This window comes from Pituophis catenifer, unplaced genomic scaffold (assembly GCF_029215685.1).
Source record: "Pituophis catenifer annectens isolate HBS135680 unplaced genomic scaffold, rPitCat1.0.hap2 SCAF_3, whole genome shotgun sequence".
Classification (NCBI taxonomy): Eukaryota; Metazoa; Chordata; class Lepidosauria; order Squamata; family Colubridae; genus Pituophis; species Pituophis catenifer.
Window position 1 is genome coordinate 215,827,366 of NW_027256883.1, and position 12,394 is coordinate 215,839,759.

General features: G+C 50.9%; 1 protein-coding gene across 1 annotated transcript; it reads right to left on the reverse strand.

Moving 5' to 3' along the window:
* Positions 1-847: 847 nt before the first annotated feature.
* On the reverse strand, positions 848-12,001 carry LOC139313921 (matrix metalloproteinase-9-like). The gene is given in 9 exon segments (XM_070939408.1): positions 848-861; positions 1,391-1,564; positions 4,488-4,661; positions 8,365-8,538; positions 9,943-9,997; positions 10,000-10,132; positions 10,894-10,956; positions 11,201-11,430; positions 11,852-12,001. Coding segments are annotated over 9 exon segments (1,167 nt in total).
* Positions 12,002-12,394: the final 393 nt, after the last annotated feature.

A 12,394-nucleotide genomic window follows, 5' to 3' on the forward strand; every position in this document is an offset into this window, starting at 1 on the left:
TTCTTCGTATGGTTTAGTCTCCAGGCCTTTGATCACCTTAGTTGCTCTTCTCTGAACTTTTGCAAGATCTCAACATCTTTTTTATAGTATGTTGACCAAAACTGGTTGCAGTCCCCTCCCCGCCAGTTTCCCAGGGGGTCAGTGAAAGGAGCTTCCCCCTTACCTTTGTCAGGGCAAAAGCGCCACTTCCAGTCTGCATCGTAGTCTCTGGTGGTGGCGCACCAGAACTTCCCATCGGTGCGTCCGTCTGTGGTGCAGCTCCTGTACATCTGGCCCTGGAACTTGAAGGGGAAGGAGCAGGGCTTGCCCTGGGAGTTCCCTCCAATCACAGCCGGGCCTGGAGGGGGAAGGGAGAGGTCAGCCTTGGCCCCCAGCTGTTGCACCGGTCGAGCAGGACCCCCTGGAGCCTTGTGGGGCGTCAGGTCCCGAAGCTGAACGTGAGACAGTCAGGGCTGGTCTGTGAGCTATGCAGCCGTAAACCAGCAACAGAGGATGGATCAGGGTCCAGTTTGAAAGTCTTGCCTAGGGCCCTCAATCCCTGTGGCCCCTGGGTAATCCTCCACCCCTCACTGCCCTTCCCCCTTCGGAGGAAAGCACCCATTCTCCTGGGCTGCTGGAGAGTCCTCCCAACACATGTGGGGTGTATGTGTGTTTTTGTGTATGTGCGCACATGTGCAAAAGAAAAGGCCAATTTTTCTCTTGACCAGTCATGTCCAACTCTGAGGCATTGTGCTCATCTGTTTCCTGACAAAGGGAGCCAGCGTTGTCCAAAGACTTTCCTGTGGCCATGTGGTCAGCAAAAGTGTACGTCAAAGGCGCATAGAAACAGCACCTATTTATCTACATGTCAGCGTTTCAACGCTGGCATAGAGAGCAGAGGAGAGCGAGAGATAAACTCTGAAACTTTTGCCTGCTAAATCCCTTTGAAGTCGAGTTGTTGTGGAAATGAGGGGAGGGGGAACATTCCTGGGAAATGACAAGAAAACAAGTCTGAAGAAGGACTTGGAAGATAGCCAATGAGAAGCAGAGATTTGGGGATTGGAAAGGGAGGGATTGGGGGGCAAAAGGTCAGTCTTGTCCGCACGGAGTCATGATCCGGTGGCTGTGCTCAATTAAAGAAAGATTTCCTTAAAGATTGGCAGTTTGGAAATTCATTTAATTTTGAGATAGCATCGTAGTCTGACACTACACATATTTGCCTGCTTTCGAATTGCTGGGTGGAAAGGAGCTGGAGGAAGGAACGGGAGCTCACCCCATCGTGCAGCACTCGGGCTGTCAGCTGACCAACTCAGTGTTGGTAACAGCTGAGTTATAGTGCCCTGTAGGTGGGTGTGCTGAGTTCCCTCCCGCCAGTTTCCCAGGGGGTCAGTGAAAGGGGTTTCCCCCTTACCTTGGTCAGGGCAAAAGCCCCACTTCCAGTCTGCATCATAGTCTCTGGTGGTGGCGCACCAGAGCTTCCCATCGGTGCGTCCGTCTGTGGTGCAGCTGCTGTACATCTGGCCCTGGAACTTGAAGGGGAAGGAGCAGGGCTGGCCCTGGGAGTTCCCTCCAATCACGCCTGGGCCTGGAGGGGGGAGGGAGAGGTCAGCCTTGGACCCCAGCTGTTGCACCGGTCAAGCAGGACCCCCTGGAACCTTTGGGGGCAGGTCCTGAAGCTGAATGTGAGACAGTCAGGCCTGGTCTGTGGGCTATGCAGCCGTAAACCGGCAACAGAGGATGGACCAGGGTCCAGTTTTGAAAGTCTTGCCTAGGGCCCTCAATCCCTGTGGCCCCTGGGTCATCCTCCTCCCCTCACTGCCCTTCCCCCTTCGGAGGAAAGCACCCATTCTCCTGGGCTGCCGGAGGGTCTTCCCAAGACACTTGGTGTGTACGTGTGTGTGGTGTGTGTGCAAAGTTAAATATAACCAACACAATTCACACTTTATATGTAAAAATAAACTAACATCGAAGCTTGTCCACCCCAAGGATATAACACCCTGACAGCAATGGAGCAATGTGATATATATAGCACAATGCAGTGAGACATGTGCAGGACTTTACATTGGAGAAACAAAACAACCACTGCCAAATGCATGGCACAACCTGGGAGAAAAAAAACCATCAGGACAAGATTTAGCAATCCACCTGCATTTGAAAGACACTCTTTTGAAGACAGCAAAATCCATTTTCTGATAGAGAGAACCACTCTGTTGAAAAAGGGGTCAAAGACGCCATCTACATTAAGATTGAACAACCCTTTCTCAGTGGTGTGTGTGTGTGTGTGTGTGTTACAACACCACCCATCTCCTGTTTACAACACAGTCCATACAGCAGTTCCAAGAAGGCTACACACTCATTTGCAGTCTTCAGGTGACCCTGAGGGCACAGATAATCCTCCAAGTGGCCTCAATGACTCTCAAAGAGTGCCAATGAGCAATTGTCCCCAAAGAATATAAATCCTTCCATTCCTCACCAGAGTAGGGTAGAGTAGGGGAGGGGGAGGGTAAGGGAGGGGAGGGGAGGGGAGGGGAGAGGAGAGGAGAGGAGAGGGGAGGGGAGGGGAGGGGAGAGGAGAGGAGAGGAGAGGAGAGGAGAGGAGAGGAGAGGAGACAATAGAATAGAAAATAGAATAGTCATGTATGTCTTGAGTGACAACTCTGGCCTGACGTCTCCCCTCCTCTATTTGTTTCTTGGCTGTCCACCGTCTTTTCGGGAGTCTTCACCAAAGCCCAAAGCTCAAAAGCTCACAAGAGACACTGTCCTCCTTGCTCGTAAAAGAGGTCGTGGGAAACCTGCCTGCCAGATCCTGATTTTGGTCCAGATGCATCGTAACATCTGAAGACACCTTTACCAGGCCTTCATGGCGGCTCTAGCTAGGGCTGGTCTGCCTTGATTGCTGTGGTTCCTTGAGGGTCAGTGTGTGAGGAATTATGAGCTGGGATAGCCGTAACAACAAGTCAGCCAATGGGAACCGTTTGGCGTCCGAGAGCCATGGGTTCTGGTTCTGGCTTCTGCTGTATGGTATTGTATAGAAAGAAGTTTCTTTTATAAATGAATCCTGCTGAATTATTTACTTGTCTGCTGCAAACTCTAACATTGAGTGCTGATGGTTAATCAGAAAAGAGCTGAAGGGACCCCGGAGGCTTCTAGTTCAACCACCTACTCCAGCAGGAGGCCCTAGACCACTTCAGAAACGGGGCTGCCCAGTCTCTTCATAAAAAGCTCCAGGGATGGAGGACCCACATCTTCCAGAGGCAAGCAGTTCCACTGGTTAATCTTCCTCACTGTAAGAAAGTTTCTCCTGAATTCCATTGATTAGTTTCCATCTTTTCCTTCTTACTTCCTGCCTTCTGATGCGTAGGAAAATAATTTGGACGCCTCTTCTTTGTGGTAGCCCCTTTCTTATCAGGTCACCCATAATTCTTCTTTTGTTTAGATTAGCCCTGCCCAAATCCTGCAGCCATTCTTCGTATGGTTTAGTCTCCAGGCCTTTGATCACCTTAGTTGCTCTTCTCTGAACTTTTGCAAGATCTCAACATCTTTTTTATAGTATGTTGACCAAAACTGGTTGCAGTCCCCTCCCCGCCAGTTTCCCAGGGGGTCAGTGAAAGGAGCTTCCCCCTTACCTTTGTCAGGGCAAAAGCGCCACTTCCTGTCTGCATCGTAGTCTCTGGTGGTGGCGCACCAGAACTTCCCATCGGGGCGTCCGTCTGTGGTGCAGCTCCTGTACATCTGGCCCTGGAACTTGAAGGGGAAGGAGCAGGGCTTGCCCTGGGAGTTCCCTCCAATCATGGCCGGGCCTGGAGGGGGAAGGGAGAGGTCAGCCTTGACCCCCAGCTGTTGCACCGGTCGAGCAGGACCCCATGTGAACATTGGGGGGGCAGGTCCTGAAGCTGAACGTGAGACAGTCAGGCCTGGTCTGTGAGCTATGCAGCCGTAAACCAGCAACAGAGGATGGATCAGGGTCCAGTATGAAAGTCTTGCCTAGGGCCCTCAATCCCTGTGGCTCCTGGGTCATCCTCCTCCCCTCACTGCCCTTCCCCCCTTCGGAGGAAAGCACCCATTCTCCTGGGCTGCCGGAGAGTCCTCCCAACACATGTGGGGTGTATGTGTGTTTTTGTGTATGTGCGCACATGTGCAAAAGAAAAGGCCAATTTTTCTCTTGACCAGTCATGTCCAACTCTGAGGCATGGTGCTCATCTGTTTCCTGACAAAGGGAACCAGCGTTGTCCAAAGACTTTCCTGTGGCCATGTGGTCAGCAAAAGTGTACGTCAAAGGCGCATAGAATCGGCACCAATTTATCTACACATATTTGCCTGCTTTTGAATTGCTGGGTGGAAAGGAGCTGGAGGAAGGAACGGGAGCTCACCCCATTGTGCAGCACTCGAGCTGTCAGTTGACCAACTCAGTGTTGGTAACAGCTGAGTTATCGTGCCCTGTGGGTGGATATGCTGAGTCCCCTCCCGCCAGTTTCCCAGGGGGTCAGTGAAAGAGGCTTCCCCCTTACCTTGGTCAGGGCAAAAGCCCCACTTCCAGTCTGCATCGTAGTCTCTGGTGGTAGCGCACCAGAGCTTCCCATCGGAGCGTCCGTCCGTGGTGCAGCTGCTGTACATCTGGCCCTGGAACTTGAAGGGGAAGGAGCAGGGCTTGCCCTGGGAGTTCCCTCCAATCACGCCTGGGCCTGGAGGGGGGAGGGAGAGGTCAGCCTTGGCCCCCAGCTGTTGCACCGGTCAAGCAGGACCCCCTGGAACATTGGGGGGGCAGGTCCTGAAGCTGAACGTGAGACAGTCAGGCCTGGTCTGTGAACTATGCAGCCGTAAACCAGCAACAGAGGATGGACCAGGGTCCAGTATGAAAGTCTTGCCTAGGGCCCTCAATCCCTGTGGCCCCTGGGTCATCCTCCTCCCCTCACTGCCCTTCCCCCTTCGGAGGAAAGCACCCATTCTCCTGGGCTACTGGAGGGTATTCCCAACACATGTGGGGTGTATGTTTCTGTGGTGTGTGTGCAAAGTTAAATATAACCAACACAATATATCTATTCGCACTTTATATGCAAAAATAAAGTAACGCCGAAGCTTGTCCACCCCAAGGATGTAACACCCTGACAGCAATGGAGCAATGTGATATATGTAGCACAATGCAGTGAGACATGTGCAGGACTTTACATTGGAGAAACAAAACAAAGAGTGCTAATGAGCATTTGTCCCCAAAGAATATAAATCCTTCCATTCCTCACAAGAGTAGAGTAGAGTAGGATAGGGGACGGGAGGGGAGGAGAGAAGAGGAGAGAAAATAGAATAGGAAATAGAATAGTCATGTATGTCTTGAGTGACAACTCTGGCCTGACGTCTCCTCTCTTCTGTTTGTTTCTTGGCTGTGGGGGGCAGGTCCCAAAGCTGAACATGAGATAGTCAGGGCTGGACTGTGGGGTCTGCAGTGCAAACCAGCAAAAGAGGATGGACCAGAGTCCAGTTTGAAAGTCTTGCCTAGGGCCCTGGGTCATCATCCTTCCCTCACTGCCCTTCCCCCTTCTGATGTAAGCACCCATTCTCCTGGGCTGCTAGAAAGTCTTCCCAACATACTTGGGGGGTGTGTGTGTGTTTGTGTGCATGTGTGTGCATGTGCAAAAGTATAGGCCAATTTTTCTCTTGCCCAGTCATGCCCAACTCTGAGGAATGGTGCTCATCTGTTTCCTGGCCAAGGGAGGCAGCGTTGTCCAAAGACTCTTCTGTGGCCATGTGGTCAGCAAAAGTGTGTGTCAAAGGCGCATGGAAATGGGGACTTCCGGTTGGCACCGCGGTGATCCAGTCGACAAAATGGCAGGGCTCTAATGAGTCCTACGGAATTCCCGACTGTCGAGCCGTCGCTGACAGGTCTGTGGACCTACCGTGTCCTGGCAGGACAGGGGGAAAGAGAGGGATCTCTTGGACGGCCCAAGGAATGGGCAGGTTCCTCGGGGCTGGAGGAAGTCCTCTGTGGCGGCGGCGGGGGAGCGGCAGCCACGGCGGCTGCCTTGAAGCCGGGGCCAACCGGAGAAGCATTGTGCAGGAGGAAAAATGAGGAAAAAAGAGCGAGGAGTTTGGAAGCCAGGTAAGTGAGACCTAACCCAGGTGGGAACAGCACTTGAAATATGGATTTATACAAGTGAGCCCCTAGCCTTAAACAGCGGCTACGGACCATTGGGGCAAGAAGACTCAGTAAAGCAATTAACAGGAGGGAAAGACCCATTAAGGAGTTATTTTCATTACTGACCCATTTGGAATGACTGTTTGCTGTAAAGTTATAAAACTATGAAACTTTTCTAAAATGGAATTGATTACTTTTGAAGAAAGAAAGAGGGAAGAGGCAATAAGCAGGAGTGGGGAGGAAAAGAAAAGACAAGCCGACAATTATACAATGGATAAAATGGAGGATTGCCGTGACGAAGTGAAAGTCTAAAATGTGGGTTGCTTTTGGCTTGAAAGAGAAACAATGTATCTAGCTACTTAAATTGGATTATTTTGAAAACAACCAAGGAGGATTGCTCTGGGGATTTCTAATCTGCCTATTGGCGGTTTTATGGAGGAAAAGAAAGAAGAAATAAAATAGAACTATTAAAGTTGAACTAGCAGGCACAACAACAAAAGAAAAGGGTGCGGCAATAAAGAAGGGACGATGATACCATATACGGAATAGATGCTACAAAGACCAAAACTTTACAGAGTTTTTAACTCTGATAACATTGAACTTGAAAAGCTTTAGACAGATGGGAAAAAGAAGAAATAGAATATAGTTGGTTGTGAGACAAGAAAAATAAAATATTTTGATTAAACATGGAAATATAATGATTAAATGTTTGAATGAAGTTTGAATACTGACAGGTGTTTTTTTTTTCCTTTTTCTTTAAAATCTTGTTTTCTTTTTCCTCTTTCTCTTTTTTCCTTTACTCCCTTTTTCTTTCTTCTCTCTCTCTCTGTTTTTTCTTTTTTACTTTTTATTCTCATTCCTTTTAAACTTGACTATATAAATATACATATATTTAATCTGGTCATGAAACAAGAACATAAATGATTAAATGATAATATGATGTTTTAAATGTTTAAATGAATTTGAATATTAACAGGAATTATTCACAGATTTAACAATTAGAGAAAATTGATTTTAAGATGGATAAAAATGTTCTCATAGAGAAATAAGAATATATATGAAATGTGATGAATTTAAGGGAAATTTATAATTTAGAAGAGAATATGTGAGAAGATATTTGTTGCAACACATTTCTATTTTAAATTGGCGGGAGATATGGAGAAGAATATGTTGGAAAAATAATTTATGTAATATGCTGTGAATTAGTTAAAATAAACAGCTAAAATAATAGAAGTAGGAGCAGAGGAAAGCATGCTGGTAATCAGCAATAAATAGATTTAGGAGTGGAGGAGATTATGCTGGTAATCAGCGGAAGAAGTGGGGTATACTATGCTGGAGAACAGCTAAATCAAAATGCTGTGAACCAGCCAAATAAATAAAGATAGATTTAGGAGAATATACTGGTAATCAGCGAGAGGAGTGGAGGAGAATATGCTGGAAAACAGCTAATTCAGTTGTGAACCAGCAAGATAATAGATCTAGGAGTAATGGAGAATACACTGGAAAATGATCAAATAATTAAAATTAAGTAGGCTGGGAACTAGATAAAATTATGGATGGAAACATGGAATGAGTGATAATGTGAACTGATCTTGAAGTGTTTTTATGTAAAATGAGAAGTGTATTTTATGATAAGATAAAGGAAATTGTAATTCAATAGAGGTTAAAATCTAGATTTGATGAATTGGGTTTTAAGATTAAGGAATATATATGGAACAATGATTGATAAAATGGAAAAAATTTAAGATGGTGTCTATTTGGAAATGAAAGATTGTATATAAAAAGGAGCTGTGTTTATTCGGGATTTAAGATTCATGGTGATACAATAGAATGCTAAATGTTTAGAATAAGATGTTAGAATGCATGATAAAAAAATGTTGATTTATTTTTTAAAGATGTAAATGAATGAAATTTGGAATCAAATTGGTTAAAGAAGTGTGAGCAATTGTACTTATTCAATACCGGACCAAATCTTTGCCCTTAAAAGATGTATTTTATGTTTAAAATGTTTAAAAATAAACTAAAAAATATTTTTTTTAAAAAAAGGCACATGGAAATGATACCTATTTATCTACACATATTTGCTTGCTTTCGAATTGCTGGATGGAAAGGAGCTGGAGGAAGGAACGGGAGCTCACCCCATCATGCAGCACTCGGGCTACACTCAAGTGTTGGTAACGGTTGAGTTATCATGCCCTGCGGGTGGGTGTGCTGAGTCCTCCCCACCAGGAGGGCAGAGGGACGGGCTTCCCCCATACCTTGGTCAGGGCAAAAGCCCCACTTCCAGTCTGCATCGTAGTCTCTGGTGGTGGCGCACCAGAGCTTCCCATCGCTGCGTCCGTCCGTGGTGCAGCTGCTGTACATCTGGCCCTGGAACTTGAAGGGGAAGGAGCAGGGCTGGCCCTGGGAGTTCCCTCCAATCACAGCTGGGCCTGGAGGGGATATGGAGGGGCCACCCTTGGGCCGCAGCTTTTTCACCGGCCGAGCAGAACTCCCTGGAGCCTTGGAGGGGTCAGGTCCCGAAGCTGAACGGGAGACATCCAGGGCTGGTGTGTGGTCTCTGCAGCTACAAACCAACAACAGACGCTGGACCTGGGTACAGCTTTCAAAGTCTTGTGTGGGACCCTCAATCCCTGTGGCCCCTGGGTCATCATCCTCCCCTCACTGCCCTTCCCCCTTCTGAGGAAAGGGGGGAACCCATTCTCCTGGGCTGCCGGAGTTCTCCCAACACACTTGGTGTGTGTGTGTGTGTGTGTGTGTGTGTGTGTGTGTGTGTGTGTGTCTGTTTCTGGACGGGATAGGGAGAGGTCAGCCTTGGCCCCCAGATGAGCAGAACCCCCTGGAGCCTTGGGGGGGGCATGTCCCGAAGCTGAATGGGAGACAGTCAGAGCTGATCTGTGGGCTCTGCAGCTGCAGCCCCCCTTGGTAATGCCAGCTCTGAGGGTCCCTGAGCACCACACCCCCTCCTGAACACCACATGCCCCCCGATCCCATGTACATCTATTCAGGCAGAAGCCGTATTTCTTGTCCTGGTCAAAGTTGGCGGTGGCCATGCACCAGCAGTAGCCATCTGTGCGCCCATCAGTGGTTCATCCCTGGTAAGATTTGCCCCCGAAAATAAAGGAGGAAACACACTTCTTCCCATTGCTCTTCCCTTCGTAAGTGAAGAGGACTAGCAAAGCAGGCAGGAGAAAGGAATTCCCCCAATAATTGCAGGGAACCAAGCTTCCCTCATTGTCTTCCCTTGGGAGGCAGCTCAGTTCCCCTTGTTATTTATTAAATTTATATTTAATATAAATAACTGCAGCCATCTTGCCAGCAGTGAGTCTAAGTGGCTCACGACTAAACAAGGGTCAGGGGTCTCAGAAGCAAATTGCTTGAGGGGGGCACTTTGAGAAACCCCCCCCCCCCACCTGCCCCTGGTTAGATTCTCCCTGCTTGCTTCCACCCCCTCCAGCTTTTTGCTTCTCCCCCTGGGAGGGGCTACGCAGCTCAGCTTTCCAAAGCCAGGTGCCCCCTTCCAACTGCCTCCCATCTCCCCCCCCCCCCACATGGTGGAGCAACCAGAGTTTCAATCCTGATCAATCCAATCACTGCAGGCTTTTAAGAAGAGATTAGACAGCCACTTGTCTGAAATGGGTATAGGTTCTCCTGGTTGAGCAGAGGGTTAGTCTAGAAGATCTTCAAGATCCCTTCCAGCTCTGGTTCCTGTTCCCATTCCATTCCATTCTATTTTCTCTTCTCCTCTCCTCTCCTCTCCCTATTCCCTATTGCATTCTATTTTATTTCCTATTCCATTCCCATTCTCTAGCAGCCAGCAAGGGGAGCCAATTCACCGATGCCCGTGCCCAGTGTCCAGAACTCATCATCCTCAAAATGGGCCTTGCTGGAATTCTTCCAAGCCTCCAGGCAGAAGGGGGAGGAGGGGCAATCCCAGCTGCCCTCAACCCTCTCCTCCCCTCCAACTCCCCTCCAAACTGGATGAGAATGTCCCCCTCCCCCTCCTGCTGGCGGTGGAAGGTGAGGAGCGGTGGGTTTCAACCAGGGGTGGGTTCTAAAATTTTTTACTACCGGTTCTGAGGGCGTGGCTTAATTTGTGGGCGTGGCTTGATGGTCATGTGACAATTCTTTAGGATTTAGAAGAGGTACTGGTCTACCAGGCTTTTAACTGCTTGCAGAGCTGTATCGGTCTACTCATTTGTTTTTGCAGGCACTGGTCTACTCATTTATTTTTGCAGGCACTGGTCTACTCATTTGTTTTTGCAGGCACCGGTCTACTCATTGGAGTAGAGGCACCAGTCTGGAGGCACCAGTCTACCACCACACTGCCTTTTAACAGTGATCAGCTGTAGGGCGGCCCTTTGAAGCCCCGTGGCAAGAGTTTAAACAGTTTTTTTCCTTCTAGCCGATCAGCTGGGACTCAGGAGACAGCAATAGATTGGGGGTGGGGCCAAATAAAAGGTAAGAATAACGGGGGGGGGGCAGAACCGGTTCGGTGATGTCATATCGTCACCGCTACTGGCTCGGTGGAACTGGGCAAACCAGGAGGAACCCACCACTGGTTTCAACAGGTTCTGGAGAACCGGTAGCTGAAATTTTGAGTAGTTGGGAGAACCGGCAAATGCCACCTCTGACTGGCCCCGCCCCCACCTATTCTCTGCTTCCTGAGTCCCAGCTGATTGGCTGGGTCTTCTTTTGTTACCCTGCACAGGAGAAGGGAGGAAAGCAGGTTAGTGGGGTGGGGAGGGAATGGAGATTTTGCAGTAACCTTCCCCTGCCATACCCACCAAGCCACGCCCACAGAACTATACGCTCTGGTGCCGTCCAGGTCAGGGGAATAGTCGACCACCCTGCCAAAGAGCGGAGGCTCAGAGGCTGCCAATGTGCCAGGCAGCCTGAAGCACGCCCTGCCCCAGCCCCCTCCTCACGCGCGCGCGCACACCCCTCCCCCCGGGAAAGTAAAGATCTGCCTCAGGGGAGGGCAGCCTTCCCCAACCTGATGCCCCCCAGGAATCTTGGGGTCCCTCCGCTTGCAGTCTTCCACGGGGGCCGTGGACCCACCGACGGCGCCTGCCCGCTCGCTCGCTCGCTCACCGGTAGGTGAGGGCTGTGTGGTTCCACTTGGAGTAGTCCTGGAAGGTCTTTAAGAGAGCCACGTGCGAGAATTCGCAGCAGGGCGCCCGCATGGCCGTGAGGGTGGGGGCGTCCAGCTTCCCTGTTTCCGGCAAGCCCAGTTGCTTCTGCATCGCCTTGACGGGGGTCCTCAGCTTCACCTGCCCCCCGGGGTTGGTCGCCGTCAAGTATCCGCAAAGCTGGAGGTAGCGCTGCGGAGAGAGAGGAGCGGGCGCTAGCGGGGGGCTCTCGGCCGGGGAAGGGAGCCAGGCGGCGGCTGGGCGGACGGGGCCGGGGCTGGAGCTTGCGTTGATCTCCTGTCTTGGCCTTGACCCCAACCCTCATCCCGCGAGCGGACCCCGCGGGGTCTCCAGTCAGGCACTGGCACCGAATGAAGAGCCGGCTGGGAGTCGCTGGCGCGGCTGGCTTCCCGCAACGGCGCCCGCACTCGCGCCATCTGACCTGGGTCGGGCGAGCGGAGCGCAGCGCAAGTTAAAGCGCCGGGCGCCCCGGAGGGAGAGCCTCGCCCCTCTCGCGCTCGGTCTCTATCTTGCTCTCGCCAAGCACGAAAGGCGTGGGGGGGGGGCTCTGCCCAGCGGAGGACCCGCCAGAGTGCGCAGCTTGGAGACTCACGACGGCCAGCTCCCGGTCCGTCATGCGGCTGACCGCGTCCCCGGGGAAGACTACGGGGCTCTTGCCCTTCCCTTTCCTTGGGCCGGCCCACGAGCAGGGCAGCGGCAGGAGCGCCAGGAGGAGGAGGAGGGCCGGGGCTGGGACCCTCATGGCTGCTGAGGCGAGGTGGGCGAGGGTCTCGGGTTCGTCTCTCCTTCTCCGCTCTCGGGTCCTGCGGGTAGCGCCAAACTCAGCTGAGCACAGCCGTCTGCAGCCCGACGGCCGGTGGGGTCCTTTATGGTCCGCGGGGAGAGGGAAGGGGGTGGAAGGCTGTGTCAGCCACGGACCCTCCTCCCATCTCCCCACCCCCCATGGAAGAGGGGGAGAACCGGAGATGGCCAGCTTCTCTCCACTTGATCCTTGGCCATCCTGGTCTAATTAGAAGGTTGGGGGCTCCTCGGCCAGTGCGTCCCACAGCTGGAGAAATTTGGATTAATTTTTGTGGCTTTGTGTGTTGCTCTGTGGTTAGTTTAAGATCCAGTGTGTGGTGTGAACACAGAAGGT